The sequence below is a fragment of the Manis javanica genome, chromosome 11 (genome assembly GCF_040802235.1).
Source record: "Manis javanica isolate MJ-LG chromosome 11, MJ_LKY, whole genome shotgun sequence".
NCBI classification, from domain to species: domain Eukaryota; kingdom Metazoa; phylum Chordata; class Mammalia; order Pholidota; family Manidae; genus Manis; species Manis javanica.
Genome location: NC_133166.1, coordinates 42,177,778 through 42,203,125, shown reverse-complemented (window position 1 = coordinate 42,203,125; position 25,348 = coordinate 42,177,778). Strand labels below are relative to the sequence as shown.

The following is a 25,348-nucleotide window of genomic DNA, read 5'->3' as shown; positions in this document are numbered from 1 at the left end:
GCCCTTGCCTTTTCCTGAGTTTCCAAATGCAAAGGCATAACCAGCCCACTTCCTTCTACTGGTAGGTCCTACAGCCTTTCCTAAAAGAGTGGGTGGCATGGGCATTCTCTGTCACTAGTTAGATACCAAAAACATTCATTTCCCTACTGAATGTTTCTTGGGATCTTTGTAGTCTTCTCCCTGAGAAGGTCTCGCTGCCTGCAGCCTTGCTCTGTCTAATCTGGTTAGCAAACTGCCACCAGTGGGAATTCCAAAAAGGCAAGTTTGATTGTCACCTGCCTTAAATGCCTTCACTCTCTCCTTCTCTCACTCTCCTGTAGGATGCGATTCAGTTCCCTTTATTTGCATACATTATTCACCATGACAACTCCTGCCAGTCTCATCCATCCACCCTTCCCTGAGCTCTAGGACTTCTGAATTCTTTTAATTCTACATTCCCAGATAGCATATTCATTCTTTCACGTTTTTGCGCCTTTGCCCCTAAATGTGGAACAGGAGATGTTGCCCTTCCTACTCAGTAGGACCACAAATATTTCCCCAATTCAAATATCACCTCCACCTGAAATATTTTCCATGATCATCTTCCTTACCAAATCAGTGAATGCTTCCTTGTCATAAGCTGTTTACACGTAACTTCATCCTTTCACTCATCCTGCTGTATTGTAATTGCTAATTCACCTGTATGCCCCTTTTAATAATGTGTGAGCACTCTGAAGAGAGTGATGGTGTATTTCTTATTTTTGGTGTCTCACATAGATCAGCTCGAACAGTATCACTACTGTAATCTTACAGGACTCTTCTTCATGTATGCCCACTCCCACAGGCTCTGCTTCCCAAATTTGCCTGACCTATGATGTCATTACCACCATCACTCCCACTTTAGAGATATGAAAACTGATGCTCTTGGAACTGAGGTTCTAAAACAACTTGGGTTGTGTGGGATGGAAATGTTAATGACAGAGCTGTGCACAGTGCTTGGCTTGTTAAGATAGAGATAGAAACTTCCAGAGGGCATCATGGGATTACAGGACTGGGCATAGATCCTTGGAATGCTGGATTATCATTGGAAAGTCACGAGGGTCCCCCACTCCTGTTGTTCCCATGAGCCTGAAGGTGTTTTTCACAAATGCTGTTTTTGCATAGTATAGTTCTAGTTTAACCAAGCACATGGCACACACAGAGCTCAGCTTTGTGTCTCTGATAATAATGAACACATGGAAACCTTTGACTGTATGAAGAATTTAAGATTAATCACATTCTGTAACTTTCTGCACTCTTGTGATCTACACCTGTGCTATTTTTAATCATGATGTTAAGATTCGAAAGCACACAATAAATACAGGAACGAACATAGCAAAAGGGTCTTAACCTCAAGTCCTGGCCCCCTCGCCTTCTCCTTTCTTCCTGTGAAGTAAGATGTGGAGGAATCCTTCATCCTTCCTCTCAGGGACTGCTGGCCATTTCCAGCACTGGGCATGATCACACAGCAAATCAGAACTGGGACAAGAATCCTTGTTTCCTTTATACCATACTCACTTATTCTGTAAAGCTCCTAGATTTGGAGTGTCATGTCTGCTGACTTACTTACTAGTGATAATTTAGTACAGGCAGGGAATTATCAATGGCAGAAATAATAACAAGTAGTTTAAGCAGATTAAATGCTTGTGTAAAATGATTTATAGTTTTAGGTTCTAATAAACCATAACAAACACTGAATTTAATTTCAGAAAATGTACCCATTGGCTAGGAAGAATTAATATTGTCAAAATTGCCATCCTGCCTAAAGCAGTCTACAGATTCAATGCAATCCCTTTCCAAATACCAACAGCATTCTTCAGTGAACTGGAACAAATAGTTCTAAAATTCATATGGAACCACAAAAGACCCCAAATAACTAAAGCAATCCTGAGAAGGAAGAATAAAGCCAGGGGGATCTCATTTCCCAACCTCAAGTTCTACTACAAAGCCACAGTAATCAAGACAATTTGGTACTGGTACAAGAACAGAATAGACCAGTGGAACAGAATAGAGAGTCCAGATATTAACCCAAGCATATATGTCAATTAAAAAATGATAAAGGACCCATGGATATACAATGGGGAAATGACAGCCTCTTCAACAGCTGATATGGGCAAATCTGTTCAGCTACATGTAAGAGAATGAAACTGGATCATTGTCTAACTCCATATACAAAAGTAATCTCGAAATGGATCAAAGACCTGAATGTAAGTCATGCAACCATAAAACTCTTAGAAGAAAACATAGGCAAAACTCTTGAATATAAACATGAGCAACTTCTTCATGAACATATCTCCATGGGCAAGGGAAACAAAAGCAAAAACGAACAAGTGGGACTATATCAAACTAAAAAGCTTCTGCACAGCAAAGGACACCATCAGTAGAACAAAAAAGCATCCTACAGTATGGGAGAATATATTCATAAATGACATATCTGATAAGGGGTTGACATCCAAAATATACAAAGAGCTCATGCACTTCAACAAACAAAAAGCAAATAATCCAATTAAGAAATGGGCAGAGGATCTGAATAGACACTTCTCCAGAGAAGAAATTTAGATGGCTAACAGGCACATGAAAAGATGCTCCATATCACCAATCATCAGAGAAGCACAAATTAAAACCACAATGAGATATCACCTCACACCAGTTAGTATGGCCAACATCCAAAAGACAAACAACAAATGTTGGTGAGGATATGGAGAAAGCGGAACCCTCCTACACTGCTGGTGGGAATGTAAATTAGTTCAACCATTGTGGAAAGCAGTATGGAGGTTCTTCAAAAAACTAAAAATAGAAATACCATTTGATCCAGGAATTCCACTCCTAGGAATTTACCCTAAGAATGCAGGAACCCAGTTTGAAAAAGACATATGCACACCTATGTTTATCGCAGCACTATTTACAATAGCCAAGAAATGGAAGCAACCTCAGTGTCCATCAGTAGAAGAATGGATAAAGAGGATGTCATACATATACACAAAGCAATATTACTCAGCCATAAGAAGAAAACAAATCCTACCATTTGCAACAACAGGAATGGAGCTGGAGGGTATTATGCTCAGTGAAATAAGCCAGGGGGAGAAAGACAAGTACCAAATGATTTCATTCATCTGTGGAGTATAAGAACAAAGAAAAAACTGAAGGAGCAAAACAGCAGCAGACTCACAGAACCCAAGAATAGACTAACAGTTACTAAAAGTAAAGGGACTGGGGAGGATGGGTGGGAAGGGAGGGAGAAGGGGAATAAGAGACATTACGATTAGCACACATAATGTAGTGGGAGCAGGAGGAAGGCAGTATAGCACAGAGAAGACAAGTAGTGACTCTATAGTATCTTACTAAGCTGATGGACAGTGACTGTAATGGGGTGTGTGGTGGGGACTTGCTAATGGGGGGAATAGAGTAACCACAATGTTGCTCATGTAATTGTATATTAATAACACCAAAATAAAAAAAAATAATAAAAAGAATAAATAAATTGTACCCATTGACATAAGCAGGACTGGGCTTTGATTTGACTGAGCTCGTGTATTTTTGATGCTCCACCATGTTGAACATATTTGTGTTCTTCCTTCCAACAAAAGATAATTCTATCTTGACTGGTAGCATCGATGTATATGTCAACTGGGTTGTTAGTACTGGTTTTATATGCTGTAAGTGAGAGTTGCTACTAATCTTCCCTAACATTGTATGTTGCAAAGCAGCAGTTTTTGCATGTTAGGTCTATTCTGGCTGTTAACTTTTTTAAAATCAGCCTCATTCCCACAGTGCCCTTGATCTCACCAAAGGGAAGAAGATGCATTATCAAGTTAGCAACGTCTTTAAATGTTGAAGAGAAAAAAGACAATAACAAAAATCTGTCCCAACATGTTTCCCAAGGGCCTTAATGAAGTGTAAACAGATCTGAGCTGTTGCAAACATCATAAACATTTTTTTTCATGTCTATGAGTGACATTCATTGCCTGCCAGAGAACAGAATCAGGATGCCTCAAAGTTATGTTTTTTTGTTTTTAATGATTTATTTCAGTAATGGGGAATAGCATTCCGACTCTTATCAAGGGCATTCTGTTTATGCCTTTGTCTTAATATGATGCCTAATTATGTGCATTTTCTTAGGATGCCTCTTCCTTTGTGCCAGCAAAAGGGAACCTTTTATTCCTTAGATGACAGAGTCATAGTAGTCAAGCACCTACTCTGTGCCAGGTAATCTACAAATATGCCTTGTTGAAATAAAGCGAATGAAAAGAAACACGAAGATCATGGCAGGTCCTCTCATTTCACAGATGTACAAACAGGTAGACAGAGGGGCATGCAGAGGCCAGCAAGGACATCTCCTTTATGCCCAATCCAGTGCATGGATTTACAATTGAAAAGATGTAGTCTTCCAAAAATTATTACTCTTAAAATGAATCCAATATTTCAAGGAGGTGAACCAGATTAATATCAATATATTATCATGTAATATATCACATTGATATTATATATATATACATATAAAATACATATATATATAAACCAGCAGTAGTTTATAACATGTCAGATAAATCCTACCTGTTTTACTGTGCCCGGTGCCCATTTTGTTAGGCTGCAGTACCTTTACTTGAGGCCTGCTTGCTAGCACTACCTTTTGCAATCTTACTTTCCTAACATTATATGGTAACAAACTATCCCACAGCCAACAAGTTCTGTGGTTCATCCAGATACTTAATTCAAAGAAAAGGCTGAAAGAAAATAAATTAACTTTCCCATATCAAATCAGAACATAATAGAAATTTCGAAAGTTGTACAAATGATTAATCAACAGCTCCGTACAAATCTGGAGGTCCGTGAGTTATCAGGGGGCCCAGTGCTCTGGCTCTTGTGATATGTGATAACAGGATTTCAGAAAGGAGATTTATTTTTTCCCTCTCTAATTATGTAGCTTTCAAAGACGGGCTAGAATTATATTATGTGTAAACTGAGCTTAAAGCAAGAAAAAGTATGCATTTTTCTTCTTCTTGGGGACATTAATTCATCTTTAGAAACAAAAATACATCAACTCACTTGTTGACAAGACACAGACCTTATTTATGTACATCTCAGAAAATCATATGTTTTACTAAATGAAAAAATAATGGTCATATAAGAGAGTAAGAAAATATTAATGATTTATTGGTAACATGTTTGTTTTTAAGGTGACCAAGCTGTGTACAGCTATATTATACAAAACAAGCAAAAATGATCAACAAAAATAAATATTAACAGGAAATTTCTTTCAGATAAGTGGAATTTACAGTTAAATGCTTCATGGTTCATATTTTATAGCTTTATTTTATTAACTCCCCAGCATAGACATGCTTGAATATTCACATCTGTCCTAAATCATAATTCTTATGAAGTGTTTCAGGAGCTACCACCTCTCAGGAAAACAATGACAAATCTCTTTCATTCTGATTTGAATCTGTCAGTGACGTTGAAAACTGAAGGAAACCGAAGTATCTGTCAAGTGCTCTGAACACCAATGTCACCAGCCCCTGAGGATGTGAGAGCTTCCCAGCAGGATGCCCTCATCATCTCTCACACTTCACTAATCCACCCCTACTCCAGCACCTGAGTGGTCTCTCTAATAGGAAAATCTGAACATGCTACTGCCTTGCTTAAAAACCTGTGAGTGGTTTTCCATTGTAGAGTTTCTCAGGCATTTTTAGCTCTAGCCTACCTGAGGAATGACTCATTCTGATTAGCACAAGAAGTCTGGCAAAAATTGTGAGGGAGCGACAGTCAGACTTCACACGTGGGCCATGTATGCGTATGTGTCTGGACGGCTGAATCTGCATCTCTAGGATCATCAGAAGCACACAAAATTTGAAGAAACAATTCACCAGCAATTCTGATATTCCCTGTCCTACCTCTGTGCCTCTTCTGCCATGAGAACAACAGTCTGGCACACAAAGCACGTTATGGTCCAGCCCCTATTCCTTTCCCACCTGCTTTCTCATATGCCTTAATGACCACATGTGTTGTACAGTTTGTGCACTGCACACCTATGCAGCTCTACTGTGATCCTACTTGTCTGTGCCCATGTCCACCCTACAAATTGTCTACCCCACAAATATTCTGACCTCTCTACAATCCCCTGAAAATTTCATGCCTTTCTACATGCAGAGAATTGGTCCACATTCACCAGGTGAGCCACTTCCTTTAGACATTCAACAAATAATTGTTGAATCCTAAGCAAGGTTATTCCTTGCCAAATTTCATACCCTGAGGGACTAGTACAGTGCCAAGTACATGATGAGCACGCAAAAATGCTTATTAAATGAATTAATGAACAAAGGTTAACACTACTAATGTCCCACCCAAGCATCACTGCTTTTATTTAATTTTTTGGTACTCTTAGACCTTTAGATTTCCTTCTTTGGATATTGTGATTTTCCTGAACAGACTTCAAGCAAAGCATTTATCATTCTTTATTGCCTCATTTTCTTGTCCATCTTTCTCTAATGCCTTGTAACCTCGCTAAAGGGTCACTTTCTATTGGATTTTGCATACCTGGCAACATTTACAGTATATGATATGTAGAAAACATTACTTATGTACAGAAAGGCAAGAAAAAGGAAAAGATGAAATAATTTGTCTTTAGAAGGGAAGGCATGAAAAACACTATGGTATGAATGTGAATCCCCATCAACCATTGTTTAGAGAATTCCTTCAAAAGATAGATTTGGGGTCAAAGAAAGAAGCTATAACAGGAATCAGGAGGGAGGGAAATTGCACTGAGAATCAATAGAGCAATGGACAGGAAAGAGAAAGGAGCAGGGGAAGGCGGGAGAGAAGAAGAAAATATCTTGAATGCATCCAGACTTAAGTACATCCCTCTCTCCAGTGTCTCCCTTTACAAGTTCTCATTACATCTGGAATGCATTTTTTAAAAAGTATTGTTCACTATAGTAACAAATGACTTCATAAAATTCTCACCCTCCTTTTTCTCTTTTAACATGCGAGGGTTCTGGGTCTCTCAGCACAACTCTGTCTCTCATTAAGCCCTTCCTCACTTAATTGACCACGACGGCTCAGATTTCTGCCCAGTCAATCAACTGTACCTCACTGGAGCCATTCCTTTAAGACACTGCCTGGAGTAGAGACAACCCACCTAAATTTAGATCAGTTCAGCCTCCTGGGATGTCATATGCATCCTAGCACATCTCTATCAACCCTATTCACTGTGTGTTTTTACAAGCCATCATAACTCGAGTGAAAATATTGTTTTTAGAATGCAGTTACCTGCTCTCCAGGGAAGAGTGTTAATTTATAGGACAATACACTCTGTCATCATCTAATATTATACTGAAATGGCATATGCTCAAAATTGGGCAACTGGGAATTCAGCTCTGCCAAAGGCCCCTGGCGCATTAAAGAGTAAGATGGCAGGTGTTCAGTCTCCTGCCTTGTTGAAAGTCTGATACCTGTATTTTCAAGATGTGATAAGGTCACCTGTTAATAGTTCAACAGAGGCTCTTAACTACAGTGACATGTGAAGGCTTCTTTGTCAAAGGTTGGGGATTCACGTCAATCTCTCCAACTGTTTGAAATTATAAATGGTTAAGTATTACCCAAATAAACAAGCTTCTGGAATGATCACTTTATGGTTTACAAGCATTTGTCATATTTATTGTCTCCTTTATCTTTCTACTAGTTTCTTAGTTTATTATGCCCTTGTCTTAGAAAAAACCTCAGAGAGATGAACAACAATAACCAGGAGTTACCATTTGTTTTGTCTTTACCAGATTGCCTAGATATTGCTGCCACTAATTAGCTGTATATAACCAAGACATATATTTAATCTTGCTGTGCTTCAGTTTCACATTCATAAAATGATTACAATATAGAGTTTAGGGACAAAGACATTAATGTGTGTAAGCATCTAGCAACATTGCCTGGCACATGAAACCTAATAGTAACCTGCCATTACTATTACTATTATTAAAATAGTAATAGTTATTGTGATGATGATGGTAAGCTTCTTTCAGATTTTATTTCAGTTAATTCTTCTTGCAACTTTAAGTGGTTTGCATTATTATCCATATGTTCAAATGGAAAAAAATGGCAGCTCAGAAAGGTTAACTGCACAGTTACCAGCTAGGAAGTGACTAAGTGTAGATTTGAACCTGAGTCTCTTTGACTTCAAAGACAGTACTCATTACCACTTAACTTTACACCCTAAAGGGTTCATGGTTGAATTTTTCTCTAGACTCTTTAATGGACAATGCTTCTTTTCTTTCAGAATACATGTGGCCATTTTATGATGACTGCATTGATGATCACATTGCCCATCTCTGAAGGCACACCAGACACTGAATAAAGAAGGCGCTTAATACATGCTTAGAAGAACTTATGGGAATTTGAGTCTGACTGCTTCACTTATACAACTGTTAAAATTAGGTACATGAGTGCTTTTGTTCTGGGCCCCACACTCTGAGAAGAAACTGTCTAGGAGAGATTTCTGAATGTGTGCAAAGTATATTGCCTTGAATTATTTCATTTTGTTATCATACTTCTCCTGTGTTCCAGGTAGGCTAGTATTACTGTTCTCATTGTAGAAATGGGGAAATAGTGGCTCAGAGAGGGTAACTGAGTAGCTCACGGACACACAGCAAGAACATGGACCTAGTCTTCTAATTCCCAGTTTTGTGATTTGTTGTCTTCAGTGAAAAATCAAACAGTTCAGGGAATGTAATCCTCAACCCCTCATTTGAAGGGTAAACTACTATGGTGCCCTAAATGGTGGTAATCCATCCTTCAACACGAACAGGGTCTTGGGCCAGAAATCATCTGGATAATGAGGATGTCCAGAAAAAATTCCTGGCCTGCTTTTGTTGTTTCCCTCTGGATTTGGAGGTATAGATGGGGTAGGGTCACTTTCCAGGCCCACTGTAAACAAATGACTTTCAGTAGCTTCTTTCTGGAAGCAAACAGGAGAAGAGCACCTAGCAGATAAATGTAAAGATTGACTGGCAAGAAGTGCCATTTACATCTGCTTGGAAATATGAGTAGAAGCACGTTATGCCAGCTGCCTGTCAGTTCTCATCTACTTGTTATATAAGGCCTCCATTTTCCCAGCTCAGCACCCAAATGAAATTAAGAAGCCTTAGCTACAACCTAATTATAAGTCTATGGCACCATTTCAGACAGGGAAGGCAAGATTATGATATATATTTCATAGAACACTCAGCATAGTGAAAGCTACGAGATGGAAATCCTAATGCAGGAAAGAGAACAGCTATCTTCAGGAAGGACTGTAGCTGTTACACACCTGATTGAAACTAGAAGTCAACTACCTCAGAGATGCAGCAATTCTTCAGGAAGGGGAGTTAGGCTCCAAGGGGCAAGGAAACCCCATTCTTTTCACTAGCCAAATGGGGTCATGGTTTTCTGACTCAGTCTGAACTCCCATTCTCTCTTCTAAACACTGACACCAAAACCTAACAGACTGGAATCAGTACTGGGAAGGCCACAGGTTAACATTTCGTGACAATGATGCACACCAGTGGCTTCCCACCTGGTGTTCTCCTGGGTCCTGAATAATAACATGGTCCATAATCCAGACACTGGAAAAACAATTACTATGCCACTCTTGAGTGTATCTTTAGTATATTGGTAGAACCATTAAAATGGAAAACAAGTATCACTAAATACATTCAGATCTTTTATTTAACACGATTTGAAAACTTGATTCTCCTTCCCCTCAAACCCCCATTCAAATGAAAGGCAAAGAATAAGAAAGGTACAAAGCCATGGGACAAAGGGAGGTTGAGAGGATGGAACAGGAGCCCAAAAAGGTCCAGACTATTTTAGAAGATGGAAAACAGAGATGAGTAGTAACCAACTAAGGATGGAGGGCCCTGAGACTAAGAGCCTGAGTGACGGCTGCCAAAAAGAAGCAACTTGATTCATACCTCGAAATCACAGGAAATTCAGGTGCTAGGATCACCAGGTACTTCCATCAGGTGAGAGCAAAGTTCAGCTGACAAAAGGATCAGTTGCAAATCAGTTTGAGGATCATTAGACAAGGGAGATTAACTACACTGCACCCCAGGTTTGCTGGGCCCCTGACTATCCCACTGTGCCGTTGACTACATCACCACAACAGGAGGCTGAAGGTTTATCTTTGCAGAAACGGAATCCAAGATGCTCCAGACTCAGGGATGACACAGGCACAGGACAAAGAGATGGACAAATAGATGATAAAGCGAATACAGCAAAGAACCCAAATGGTGGTTCTCTGGGTGTGGACAGTTATAAAAGGTGAAACTACCTGCCTCTGGGGAGAACTCAGGAGAAAGACACGGAGCACCGGGGTGAAAGCAATGGGGCAGGTTTGCTGTTCTTGGTCATAAGCCTTACAGTGTCATTTTGTTACCTATATATATGTATTTTTTATAAAAATTAAAATTAAATTTAAAATAGTCACACTACTTAAGAAAACACAAGCAAAAAGGGAAAAAAGAATTTCTAGAACATACAGAATGCATATTTCCTCATCCAAAAAGTTAGTTCATTTCCATGAAAACCTACTCTTCTTTTGAAAAACTAGTTGGCAGGCCCTCAGATACTTCACTATAAGGAGGCAATTTTACCTGAAATCGCTACAGATTTAGTAATGATCTTCTTTCCCTCTTGACACATTCTAGGAGTAATAGGAAAGGTCAGAGTAGAGACCTTGAGGACAATCTGGCTGCCTCACCTTGAATACGTTTCCTAAGATCTTAGTAGTACTTTATGGTTTACAAAATCCTTTCCAACACCATTGCATTTAGCCTCCAATGTTACTTTAAAAAATATTGTCATATTACATGTATTTAGATTTCTCCCAACATAACAAAAACATCACTGTATCCTCAGATAAGATGGTGACATAAATTTAGGGATGCACATTTTGCTATTTGCATGGTTTCCCTTTAGTTTGTTTTGTCCTTGCCTTTTTAATCAGGTTATTTCTTACTCATAACCCATTGTAAGCCTCATCCAGAAACTTTCTCTCCGAGATCACGATTCCTCGTTGGCCCTATTCCTCCCTACCCTCTGATTAAACGCTATACACTTCCCATCACTGTGTTCCCTGTAATCCTAGTTGGCTCCAAAAGCTTTCTGTGAGGCACAAAAGTGTTCCTCCTCCTCTAACTCCATTTCTTATGCTATTTAAACAGTAAGAGCATAGAAGAAAAATATAAACCAATCTCACTTATCAATACATATATATAAACATACCACTTTTGTACATGGCATTTTAAAAATCTTTAGCCTTTATCTTCCACACAGCTATACTCTTTGCTACATCTTTAAATAGATACAGCTGTTCTGAATTCAAAACTCTTTCGTTACTGAATATTGCTTTCCACCTTTCATTTTCCAATATGAGTAAGTGAAGTTTGAAGCTCACTTCCAGTTATTCAATATTTTTAAAGATAAAGTCCAGGAGAATTAAGCATCCATCACTGTGTTCTCCCACTCGTGCTCCAGGGACTGGTCATGTGCCCACTCATAAATGAGCCTCTTGTTCCGTGGGGCCACCCAGAGCTCCCGATAGGGAAAATGACACAAACTCATGTGGTAAAAGCCACATATAACGAATGCCCCTGGAAACTATTACCAGAAACCTCCTGCTCAAATCCACCCTGTTTTCAGACATGACCTCCCAAAGCACCCATGGTGATTTTCTTTGCTCATCAATTAAGTTTTGCCTCCAAGAATTTTAGTATCTCTTTTGCTATCAAAGTTTACACTAAAATTTCCACTGTCCCATCTTTTATTTTTATGTTTCCATAACTTTATTCTCTCATTTCTATAATTTTGTCAAGATTTTCTCAAGTCTTTCATATGTGCATGTGTGTGTACAGGTGTGTGATATACACACAGGTAGTTAAGAGAAATAACATATAAATGTATCCCATCTGATACAAATACATCCAATCTCATTTATCATTCCTACTCCCATGTCTTTTTTTCCTTCAACTACTATAAGAGAGATATTGTTTGTCAAATGAGTTCCAGGCTGGCACAATGGAATAGTTTTCTCTTTGTTTAGTCCATCTCCCGCAAACAATGTGCATTTTCTCACGACAGGATCCACAGAACAAGTCCACAGCCACATAAGTCCCTTGGCCACTTCCTTTTCTCTCAACAACCCACTGCTTGTAATGACATCTTCCTGTTTGTACAAATACCTTCACACATTTCAGGAACCTACCTGCATAGCTGGATCTCTGCATGTCAGTGAGAAACCATGGTTTTTCTGATAAACACTTCCCTGGGTCCCTCTTATTCTATGTTAAAGTATGATGTTGAACGAGCAATCATATCCCCACTAACAAACCCCATCTATGCCTCCTAACACCTTGTTTCAGATTCAGCTAAATCTCCAAGGATGTACTTGTTTCTCTAAGGGCCTCATATACAGACTCCATTCTTAACTTGCTAATGGAGAAGTCACCCCTGCTGACAGCACGAAGCCATCCCCTATCCAAGGGAGGCAAAGCTGGCAATGGTGTAACCCACTCTGATTCTGCCCCTTCCTTTTTTGTCCTAAATGTCCTTTTTTGTTTGTTCTAATATCTTTTAAGGCCACTCAAAGCTCTTTTTTGTCACTTCATGATTTATGCCCCCTAGCATCTAACAAGCTTCTGTAGCAAGATCAAAACAAAAATTTTTTAATTAAAGTCATATTAGTGGCTCCAGATTCTAAGATCCCTCCTTTCTTCTTCTGTACATAATATGATTAATACACAATTAATGGAAATGGCTACTCCATATGCTGCCCATTAGCTTCTAAAAGTACTTATCAGAAGCATGACTGTCTGACATCTTAAGGACCTTTACACGGAGGCCTACAAACTAAGAGGTACTATTCATCTACAGCGATCTCACAGGGGTCTTTGATGTGGGACATCAGCATCGAAAACCCTCACCTCTCCCCTCGTGATCTAGAGAAATCTGCCTCCCCTCCATATCTTTTCTAGCTCTTTACAGTTCCACAGGATTCCATTATCCAGTCTCTCTGCACCTTCACCATCTATTCATTCTTAACAAACCTACCACCTTTCTTCTCTGTCTCTCTTATGTCCTAAGGGGTGTTCAGGAAGGGGAGTTTATGTACTCATCTGTCAAAGACTGGGGGCAGCTGCAGGCAGAGAGAACATTCCAGCCACAGAAATCAAGTTGGGCCCTGATGCGGGGAACTCGACAACATACTAAAGATTCTGTAGAAGTAAATGTGGTGATAAGGTTGAAGAAAAGAAGGGGGATTGTGCCATCACACCAGTCTGAAGAGCCAGGCAGGAGCCCTGTATAGCCATTTAAGGATTCTGGTATGTAAATTCAACGCGAAGCCTCTTAAGTTCTCTAAGTGGGGGAAGCAATGCGTTTACAGGTTTACCAGCTGCACTGTGATACCTGGTAGAAAGGAGGAAAGAGTAGATGCAGCAGCCAGTCTGGAGGCTATTGTAATGGCCCAGGCTACAGGTAGTTGACTGGGCTAGGTGGGGTGTGCCTGCTAGAAAATTTCTTACAGTGTCCCAGTTACCTCATTTCCCCCCAGGATTGATGTTATCTCCTTCTCAGAATGCACCACTGGTTCACACGTGGGAACCCTGTCATCCTCTCCAATGGGAGGTGACATAGGTCAAGGGGAGAGGGTTCACAGTCCCTGTTAGGTAGGGGAGAAAAGTGAGACAAAAAAGGCAAACTGCTTTACCAAACATCTCATCACTTTAGAACAACCTCCAGAACAGGCTCTGAGATCTATGCCTGTCTATTATGTCAAGTTGGAAAAATACTTTGTTTTATTTAATGTGTTATAATCAAGTTTCACTCTAAAGTGTCTCTTATTTTGTACAGCATAAAGCTGAGTTATAAATATAGTTAAAACATATTTCTCCCTTGCTAATTAATTTCAGTGTATAAAGTGATATCATTTTTTAAATCCAGGAGCTTATATTTCTCCAGTAGTCAGATATTTCTCTACTGCACTAATTAACTATTAACTAGCATTAGATTCTCTATGATCATCTCTGTCTTGTTAGTGTCAATCCTAATAAAAATGACACCTAATAGGGCCTTGAACTTCCCTTTCATCTACCATAACAGTTATCAAAAGAATTATGTATACTTTTGTTTAACTTCTACTTTGGAAAAATAGGTTAAGCAGCATTATCTACCTAGTGATGACACAATCCCTGACACATGGCACTTATAAAAAATATCTACAAAATAATAATAATTTTTGAGCAATTACTAAATAGCACACACTGCACTAATAAGGACTTTAAGTGCAATATCTCATTTAATTTTCACAGTTATGAAGTAATTGAGAAATCTTTATTTATTTAATCACAAAATTCAGTAAGTGGCAGAGTTGGGATTCAAACTCAGACCATGTATACATGTATGATACTGCCATTTTTGAATACATGAATGAGTGAATGAATGAATGGATTGATGGAATTTGCTAACAATTCACTATACATACAACCTGTCTAAAGTATAGTATAAGATCAGACTAATTAAAATGTATAAAAATCACTTCCTAATAAGTGATTCCCATGGCCTGCTTTTCCACTAGTGGTTCCCGACCCAGGGGACATATGGCAATTTCTGGAGATATTTTTTATTTTCACAACTGGAAAGGGGAGCTGTATGAACATCTAGCAGGTGGAGGCCAGAGATGCTCCTAAACCCCTACCTATGCACACAACAGCCCCCCACAACAAGGAATTATGTGGTCCAATATATCAATAGTGCCAAATTTGAAAGACCTTGTTCTATATCTTAGGAATGTTCATATGAAGTCATTGAGTTAGGGACTGTTCATATGAAGTCACTGACACCATTCCTATTCTAAAAAAACCCACATTTTAATTATTTTCCCAGTCTCAATCATAATTTCTTGTTCTCCAGGCACTTGGGCTCTCTTTTTATTGCAGTTTTTACTCCCATGAGATTAATTAATGTGCAAGATGCACAATATACTACTTTACTGTAGGAATAATAAGAGTTGTAACAGATATGTGGTGGCAACATTCCTTTTCCTCGTAGGGCAACAGTGCTTTGCTAAAACGCAGAATTACAGAGGAAACATGCACCATTTCATATTGCACCTGATCCGTGAATGCCAGATGAGCCATGCGACCAGCAAGAAGCAGGCAACCAATTTTGCTTGAGCCAGAAGCTGTGCACTCTTACATCCTTGAGAAGGGAGGGGAAAAAATAAATTCCTACAGACACACCACAACGTTATTTAACATCTGTTTCAAAATGACTACCAAGATGTTTGCCCACCAAAAGTGCTGCAAAATTGCAGTTACTGACTCTGGGCCCTAGGTGGCAGCATCATCTCCGTGCGTGGCCACCCTGAGCGAAAATTCCGTGCTGCACTGGCTTGGGTTCTACTTGAACAAAAGAGGTAATGTTTTTCCCTGACATTCCTCACCATTGCCTTGCATTTCTTTTACTGAGTTTCACCTTAGTAAGCTGCTTTGTTTTCTGAGCAAAACTTTTCGCTCTAGAATATTTATTTCTCTGTGTGAGAGTAACAAATGTTTATTGTACATGTGTGTATGTGTAACACGCCTACACTCTAATCATATCACACAGCATTATGTCTTATATGTACATGCGTTGCATATGTTGTATTTAATTGCATAACTTATATACATGCAATGTATAATGATGGTTGGTGGACATGACAAAAGAATACGTGTTAGTCTCTCCTGAGCAGTTTATCTCATTTAATACTTTTAACAAAAACCTTATGGGGGAAGGTATTAGCTTTCTCCCTTTTCAGTTTAATTGCTAAGGACCAGAGATTTTGAACAAGTTGGCCTGGGTCACACCATGTAATGAGCCACAGATGGGGGATTCACGTTAACATTTTAACTCAAAGTTTGCACACTTCTTGAGATCAGGGATCTTCATTTCTATTTCTATTCTCCCTCACCAAACATAGGTCAGAGGTACAAATGTGTTATATTAGTTATAAAAACAGCTTGTGTCCATTTTATGGTGTTAAGGAAAAATAATTCATGTTGGGAAATGAAGGCAATTACAGGGATGACCAAGTGTTTAATTAATTCCCCCCACTAATTAAACCTGAATTTCTTAAGGAACGTACTTTTCTTAAAGATTGAATTCTAATATGCAGGGGAGCGACTGTGAGAATAAAGTTTTGAGTAGTCGTAGAAGACTTTTCTCACTTCATTTTGGTAAGTTCTCAGAGACAGAACTGAAAATGCCAACAAACTACGGAGAAGGTCATGAATGTGGTATTTGGCACTGAAGAAGATACAAATTCGCAACTCACTGACACCAATAATATTCCACCCATTATTGTTCTTTCTTCTGTGGTCAATTCTGTGACTTCAGTGACGGAAGCAAGAATCTATTTTTGTCTGTTTCCATGAACAGCATTTCCACACAAGCTCTACATGCAAAGAAGCTAACGGTAGGTAGAATTTGGACAATTTCTGTCCTACATTACTGATTATCTTTTAGGACCGCAGCAAAATATCCAAGATACATTTTGAGATGTGATTTATTATTAACACTAACTCTAAATTACTATTGTTGAACGCAGATTCTTGCACATAATGGAAAGGGATAACCTTCTGCTGTATGCATAAGTGGATAAATGGATGCAGAGGGAGTAGTTACATGATGAGTCGTGACTGATTTTATTGGTTAATCTTCAAAAATCCACTTAAAGGCATTCTTAGTAATTCCTACAGATATTATTTAAAAAATTATATAGCCAATTATTTAAAAAATAATAAAGATTGATGATGACAGCTCAGAGAAAATTCTCCTTTTCACCATTTTCTTTAACTCAACTGTTGTATTGCAGATTTGTTTTCAGAAGTGAAGGTCTGGAAAGCTGTGACTGTTTTAACATAACTATGAGTATAATTAGGAACATTTTAAGCAATTCTAAGGTGACTAGAACAAAGGTATCTTGTCCTTGGAAATATAAAATAGTAAGAGAGTGGGGGATTTTTTTTGTGTTGGTTTGCTTTGGTTTTTAACCAAACCTTCCCATGGAAAACTAAGCCCTTTTGCAGGACTTAACCAAGAAGTCTGCCTTGTATGGATTGTACTCCTTTATGTGCAGAATCAATTCAGATCATACATACAGCTCATAACATTAGCATGAAAGCAATTCCAGGATGTGCTAACATGTTGACATCTTCTAGAATTATAATGCCAATTTCCCTATAAAAGTAAAACCCTCTACGTTAATTTTTGTTGTTCTTGTTGCTTATTTATATTCCTGTACTGATCACCCTGAAAAGCAATACTCAGGAGGCTAACAACCTTTCTAGGGCAAGTGGACTATCATCCAGTTCTTAAATGGCAGGCAGCACAGAGCAAAAAACCCAAGCACTGCAGATATTGTAACAAAAGCAAAGGTGGAGACACACTTAGCAAAGAGTCCCCAAAGAAGCTTGTAATCCATACAGGTTGTCAAGGCACAGCTGTGGAGCTGATTGGGGCATTCCCTCATTTTCAAGACATCATCAAAGTTCTTTAATCAGCACGTACATTGTTCTGTTCTGTGGATAATAATGTTTTGGAATATTAAGGGGCTAGTGATTCAGGACCATCTGGCACTTCCTGGTAAAGCACAGCACTGATAGAGTAAGGCTGTGTCAGGAGAAAGGAAAAATAGTTTCCAATGAGGATAACATGTCAGAATGAATCTGAGAATCTAGCTGAGAATGCGAAAGAAGACTGAAAACCTACCCACTCAGGATGAATAGACAAAGAGGAGGCAGCAGGGCACCAAATGCTTGATGCTGTTGACCTTTGACCATCAGATTCTAAGGATGTGCTTTCTGGGCGCTGTGGGTTGTAGTGTTTTGTTTTTTCCCTCTGCAGTAATACTGTGGAGTGTGGACCTGTGGTATACAGGGTAGGTTGGGCTTTGATGACAAAAAGCCACAATTCACAGGAGCCCAACAAGCTCTCCTTGGCATTCAGAATCCCCAGAAATGGAGCATTTAGAGGGTGATAGAGGAACCCCCCCCACCTCCCCCATCCTCCAAGAGCGAGGATGTCCTTCCAATGTAATCACAGGCTTTTGCGTATTTCAGGTTCACTGGAACCTTCTGTGGTCATGCCAGAAGATGCAAAAAAAGTCAGCAAATGAATCTAATCCATGACCTCAGACCTTATAGTCAGAGGCAGCAACTGGCTGGAAAAAAAAAAAAGAGTGTCAAGAGAGAGAAATGTCTCAGAAATGAGGGTTAAAAGTTCTTATGTGAGGATGAAGATAGAGGATATGCAGAGGATCGCAGCCACTTAGGATAACAGCCGTGCAGGACTGGGCTCATCTCCAGGCCCACGGAGGAAGGATACAGGCCACTCGGAGTGCACCAGAGAGGCACCGGGAGTGGCACAGGCCCAGCAAACCTGGTTTGTGGGAAGTGTTGAATAAACTCCTCAAGAGTGATCAGCTGCGACTTGCAATTTAAACAATTTCTACTATATGCCAAGCTCTTAATGTACAATTATCCAGAGCACAGGTATTTCTTATCCATTTTATAGATAAGCAACTTGGGCTCACAATAGAGCAGTGAATTGACAGACAATGCTGTTGAATATGGCAGAGCTGGGGCAGGAAGTCTTGGTTCAGTACTGAGGGTTATAAACCTTCTAAACTAGAAAGTACCTGAGAGATCAGCAATCCAACATTTTCCTTTTTGAAGATGATAAGGAGCCTTTAAATAATATCATGACGTGCCCAAGCTAGCTTTGCCCAGATCACCTGAGTCTTAAGTCTGTTGAGCCTTAAAACAGTGCTTCCCAATTGGTCCATAACCAAGGAACCCTTTTCATTTGATTTTTCTTTTAAACCCCACGTGTTGACAGAATGAGGATAACTTTGCTGGTGACAAGCATCCTTCATTAAGAGGCTGCAATATGTCAGTTTCTGGGGTAGGTGTCCTCTCCCAACAAGCCTGTTGCAGAGATTATTCACTGACCCCTTCATGGAGATGAGAGAATTCATGACGTCCTCAAAGTAACAAAACAGTATCAGGGCTGCCTGGTGTATTTTATTCTAAAATCTATGTTCTTTCTATAAATCATGCTTAATTTGTCAGTTAAACTTTTTCATAAGAAATAACTTACACCCCAGTATAATTAATCAAAACCAAAATTATGCTCTGTAGACCATCAACTGATAAACATCAATAAAGAAACAATCATAATACTAATCTGACCGAAAGCCTAATGTTTTGGTGAGCCACGCATCCTTGCCAGTGGTGAAGGTACAAGTCCCACTTTGCTTTCTGAGATACTGAAATTAGCCTGTGAGTCCCCTTTTCTACAAGCACAAGACTTAGGAATCTAGAGATCTCAAGGTGGGAGCAACTTTATTACATTATTATAAAAAATAATTCCTGCCAATATTGTACTTTTGGACTTTGTAATATCTTACACTGGCTTAAATAATAACCCTGAGGGAGTTCACTCACATGTCTAAAAAGCACACATCAACAATTATGATCTGCTTTTTATTACGGTTTCTGGTGAAAATCTAGTTGTTAAAGGGGTTATGTTCTCTTCCTATGTAAACAAAGGAACTGTAAACATGCAAGAGGTAATGAGCACTGAGCTTTTCTCTCTAAGAGAGAAAAATTACAAAGGAGGAATGATAGATGGTGCCTGCTGGAAATTTTAATTAAACCTGTGAGTGAAAAACTCTTGAATCAGGCCAAGTGGCAGCTGCACTCATACATGACCTGCTGCAATAGCAGAGGCGGAGGAAATACATGCATCAGGAAATACATATCCTCTGAGGACAGCCGTAATATCCTTGAATTTCATTTAATCCAGCTCTCCATAAGGCCTAGCTTGAAGGGCCTTCTGGGAGACCCCCCTTCCCCACTCCCAGCTCAGTGCAGAACTCAGAATACAAAGAAATCTGCTCTTGGTTGCTTAGTGACACTAGAGTGTAGACCACAGCCTGTCTTTAGAGAGTGTGTGTGTGTGTGTGTATGTGTGTGTGTGTGTGTGCATGTTTGGTCCTCGCTTGTTGAAGGACAGTATGACCTGCCAGTACACTGCACTGAGGGCTTTGCTGCAGCAATTAAGGAATTAAAAGCCCTGACCACGGAAGATTCCATAGGAACCTTATCTAAGAATTTAGATTAAAAATACCAGCTATCCTCTCTAGTTCTCCTGTATTACATAAATATTATAATTATGCTTGGCTCCTATTCCCTGCTTTCCAAAAAGGCATTTAGGAGATGCATCTTCTCTCTTCCATACATCCACATGTTCCCATTGCCAGGGTCTGATGTGCTTTTGGGGACAGGAGGAAGAACTTGGACTTAATAGGTCACGAAAACATGGTTCAATCTTGACTCCATCACTAATAAGTTGTCTGACTCTAGTCTGTTAATTTCTCAGGTTCTCATTTGTAAATCTATCTAGCTTTGGGGGCTGTTCAAAGGTCAAAAGTCCTTAGTCAAACTGCTTTGTAAATACAGTGAAGCATTAAAAAACATAAGGTGCTATGATTTTTCTTCTTTATTTCTAAACCACATTTATTCTTCTTTCCTGTATTTTTGGAAATTTAAACACTTATATGGCTGACTGAATTTAGCTTTGAATCTACTATAAAATTAAACTGCTTTCAAGTCAACACATTTCATAAGAAAAGCATGCCAGACCTTACTGAAACAACCCTTGCTGTGTCTGTCTCCTATGTAGGTTCCACCAAAATAGCAAAACAAAAACTGCTACCCAAAAGAATAGATTGTTTTAGTATCATAATTCTTGTGCTGTTAATTGTTATTACAAATTAAGAATCAAAGCCTTAAATCCAAGGCCATAATTGATGCTCGATGATCTGCCAAGTGGTCATTCATCTTTGTTCCTGATCTCTGTGGTGTTTACACTGACCTCCCCAAACGACACAGATGATCTCCAGTATCTATCTTCCTCTGAGAGCAACAGAAATTTTATTTGGGTGCACAGCTGCCTAGCGTAAAGGCTACTCTCTAGCCTTCCCTACAGGTAGGTGTGGCCACACTGCTAAGTTACAGCCAATGAGAAGTAAGCAGCAGAGTCCACTGAGTCAGGAACTGATCTCTCCTGAAGAGGCACAGGCACTTGGTGCCTTCTTCATCCTTTCCTTCACGTTTCTGCCTGGGGCAGAGAGCCACCCTGGACCACGTGTCTGAGACCCACTAGCAATGGCAGACTGCAGGGCTAAAGAAACCCTGAGTCACTGAGTCCTTTCAGGAGCACAGTCTTGAGCCAGCCCTAGAATTTCATGATGGAACAATAAACTTCGGTCTTCTGTAAGTTACAGATTTTTGTTTGTTTCTGTTACTTATACAACTAATGAAATTACTTTTCCACATTTTTCTTTTCAGAGCCCCTCAACTTCCAAAATTCCTGCACTATCCAACAATATCTGTTTACTTTAGTGCAACACATTTGACAAGATACTTATTATGCAACTCTCACATGCAAGACCAAGTTCTGGAGGGTGTGTTGGACTAAGAGGAATCAGTGAGTCCAACACAGATCAAACACCTAAAGTCCTTAACAGTGAAGAAGGAGTGTAAGGTGCTTGGGATCAGTACTCCTTAACAGAAAAACCAAATACAATGGGGGCCCAAGAGGGAGAGGAAGGAAGGTTGTTGAAGGTCAGGACTAAAGAGTAATGACTGAAAAAGGAGATATGAGGCAATATGCAGAGAGACGAGGTGCACTCCAGCAAAAACAACAACAACAGTATTTTCAAAGGCCTTTGAGCAGGAAACAGTGTAGTGTTTTGAAAGAAGAGAAGTTCAGTATGGCCACAGCAGGGCAAGAGAGACCCCAGATGTAAGTGGAGAGGCAGTCAACGTCCAAAATCCGCCACTTTATTCTCTATTGTCTTCTCATCTAAACTAGGGGAGTGGATAAATGAGAAAGACTAATAGAATTCAGGAAGAAAAAAAAATCCTAGTGCCCATATTTCAGTATTTCCTTGTGGGGGAGGAGATAGAATTTAAACACACACCACAGAATCAAAGTATTCCCTCATGATAGGTTTTTTTTCCCCCAAAAAAGAAAAAAACACTGAAGTGAGAAAAGATACTGCTTAATGGGATCATTGTTTTGCCCTAGTTTCTGTAAGAATGGACAGACCAAACTAAAATATGCCAGTCATCCCTCTCAACAGAACACTTCTTGTTCTCCTCTGTTTCCAAGCCTTCTCATTTACAAAAATAAATAAGAAAATAAAATTCTCTTCTCTTTGAAAGAAGCTGGCTTCTCAGAAATTTTTTGTTTCCTATCTCAGGAAATATTAATGCATTGCACTGGACAGATGAATGAGCACACACTTTTGGCATCCTCCACGGTGCTAAGAAGTGTTGGGAAAAGCCTATTAAAAGAATTAAATAATCCACAGGGAAACTAGAAGGCAGGTGTCTCTTTTAAAATCTGCTACAATTTCTACCCACAGACTGACAACCAACCCCCACCACTGTAGGTATGCATGCCTACACTGATCCCGTTTTCCAGAACTGTTCACATTTAAGGTAAAACGTCTGCTATGCTGCTCTTCAAATAAGCCCAACCTCATCCTTGTTCTTCCTGTCACCTCTGAACAGCTTTCCCTGCCCTTCTCAAACCCGGCTCCTTCCATTGTTGATGCCTCCCTTCAAATGTCACCTCCTTGTGGAGGCCAGTCCTTAGAGCTTTACCTAGAGTAACTCCTCCTGAATCGCATTCAGCAAACGTTTCCTTCTAACATTTGCCAGAACCCCAAATTACCTTATATATTTACTTACTTGATAATAATCTGCCTCTAAGGAAAAAGTATAGTGCTTAAAGGCAAATGACCTTATTCACTACTGTATCTTCAAGAGTTAGAAATGAATTTGTGGAATATCTGCTGAATGAATGAATGAGGGAATGAATGTCAGTTCTCTAAAATGAGTATTATAATTCACATTACAGATGACTCACAGAGATTGTAAATAACTTGCTCAAGGTTATGCAGCAAGTTGATGGCTGAGACAATCTCAGAGACTTCTTTAAGTTTTTGTGGAGAAAATAATTTCTTCTAAGAAAATCATCATTTTCAAAACTAGTTTCTTCTCTGCCTCTTCCTTCTGTTCTATTAAGATCCAATCAAGCCTACTCTCAAAATACTATTCACATTATCTGCCCTTCCTCTTTCCATTCTCTCTGCCATTGTTTTAATTAATGCTCATATCCAAAAGAGATAGAATACCTAATTAGTTGCATAGCCTTTACTTTCTTCCTATGTCAATCTATACTTCTATATATACACCTTTCCCAGATTAATTGCCTTAAACTTTAGTTTTATCATGCTATTGATCAACACCTTCAATTGCTGTCTAAGGCCTTCAGGTCAAAATGTAAGTTTTTTGGCTTTATAATCAAGGCCCTCCACCATCTTGATCACTGCCAGCCTATTTTCCTCACATTATTCCTTACTTAAAACTCTACATGATCTCCAGCTAAACTGGCTCACTCCCCATTCAAACACATCTTAAGTTCTTCCTATTCCTCCACCATACTTCCCTATTATCCTCCAGAAATGCTTTCCCACTTTCAAATACTATACATTTCTCAAGACACTGATGAATTTCCATCTTCTCTTTGAAAACTTTCCAGATGAATCCAATACCGGTGGCTCTGCCTATCTAAATTCATCAGTGCCTAGAAGAGCATCTAGCTCATTGTAGGGGCTCAGCAAATTTTTGTCGGATAAATTACTCAATCTATAATCAAAATTTATTTTGTCTTATTTTATCTGCATTATTAACTCATGGTTCTGTTTCTTAACTGGATCTTTGAGGTCTGAGGCCATGACTCCTATTTAGCTCTTTATATACAGGAGGTTTTACCCCCGTTTGACAGATGATTCCACGTGCTTTAACCAAGTGAATCAAGAGTCACACAGTATTACTGACAAACTTGTACTCTCTGATTTGCTCTATGGCTCAGGATTTAACAACTACTAACTAATTTAACAAGTACTAACTTTACAGATCTTGTCAGAGAGAGCACTTGAGATTCAAAAGTATGTCCCTCCTTTTTTCTTTAGTTAATGTTTACCATCATTGATACACTATAAAAGCAAATCATCAGTCTGAGCCATTTCTTGTTAGAATGCACTCTTTTTTAACTTTTTCTGACACTCATGAAATGATACCTAATAGTTCTAGTGTGTCAACAGGTAAGGACACAAAGCTAGCACCCAGGATAGAAACTACTAGAATACAGGGTCCATTCTTTACAGGGCAGCATACACTTTTAAAAGGCATCATGCACAAAATACATACTTACCAATGTTACAGTTTCTCAATGTCAAGTGAGTTCAGTCATTCAGTAAGTGCCATGGGAGTTCAAAGGAAGTATGAATTAGTGAAGGCTGGGCATCAAGGAAGGTATCTGAAACTCTCTTCAACAACAAAACATCAATTATTGAGTTCCTCTACATGTAGACACATTCTGTATGGTCCCTACCTTTTATAAACTTAGAATCTGTAACTTAATTGTTTTACATACAGTTTTAAGATATATAAATGATATCAACAACTTACTCCTTAATTGCTTGGACACTGATTTAGCGCAGTCGCGAAGAGGCCTTCCCAGCCATTGCAGCCGAAGCAGCCCCACTAGCCGCACCTGGTGTCTCTGTCCCACATCACCCTGCTCTGTCCTCTTCCTTATTAGCACATGGAACAGCTTGCTTATTTATTAATCTATGTCAAGGGTGAGCAAAATATTACCCCCAGGACAAATCTGGCCCTCATCCTACTTTTATAAATAAAGTTTTACTGGAACACAGCCATGCTAATTATCTTTATAATCTATAGCACAGCCTTACATATTATCTAAGACTGCTTTTGTACTAAAACAAGAGAGTTGAGTAGTTGTGACAGAAACCATATGGCCCATAAAAACTAAAATATTTATAACTGGCTTTTTACTATTTGACCCTCTGCCTATGTGCTTATTTTCTGTCTCCTTAGTCCCAGACTATGAAAAGAGATGGTTCGTTTACTGCTCTGACCATGCCACTTGTACCTGGGACATAGTAGGTGCTTAATATCTGCTGCTGACCAGAAGAAGGGTGAATTACATGCCCGTGTACCCAGAGCTCTGACCTCGGCCACACACCCGGAATTATTGCTGTCTGGGTACATATGTAATGAGCCCATGTAAAGAAATTTATAAATGGCCAAAGAGTCCTTTAGGGAGTATTCTTGGCCCAAGGAACAGTTTTCATAGAAAATGCCTTGGTCTCACTGCTGGGCTT

The 25,348-nt window shown here is 39.2% G+C and overlaps 1 protein-coding gene across 6 annotated transcripts in view; it reads right to left on the bottom strand.

The window, feature by feature from the left end:
• Positions 1–25,348, bottom strand: part of GAS2 (growth arrest specific 2) — a 121,141-nt gene that overhangs the window by 5,505 nt on the left and 90,288 nt on the right. Inside the window, exon 9 of one of the 6 annotated variants that reach the window (XM_017644838.3) lies at positions 24,373–24,487. The exons of the other annotated variants lie outside the window; for them this stretch is intronic. Coding sequence (XP_017500327.1) covers positions 24,404–24,487 — 84 coding nt within the window. The 3' untranslated portion in view covers positions 24,373–24,403. The remainder of the gene's footprint in view (positions 1–24,372; positions 24,488–25,348) is intronic. 6 annotated transcript variants of the gene reach the window in all.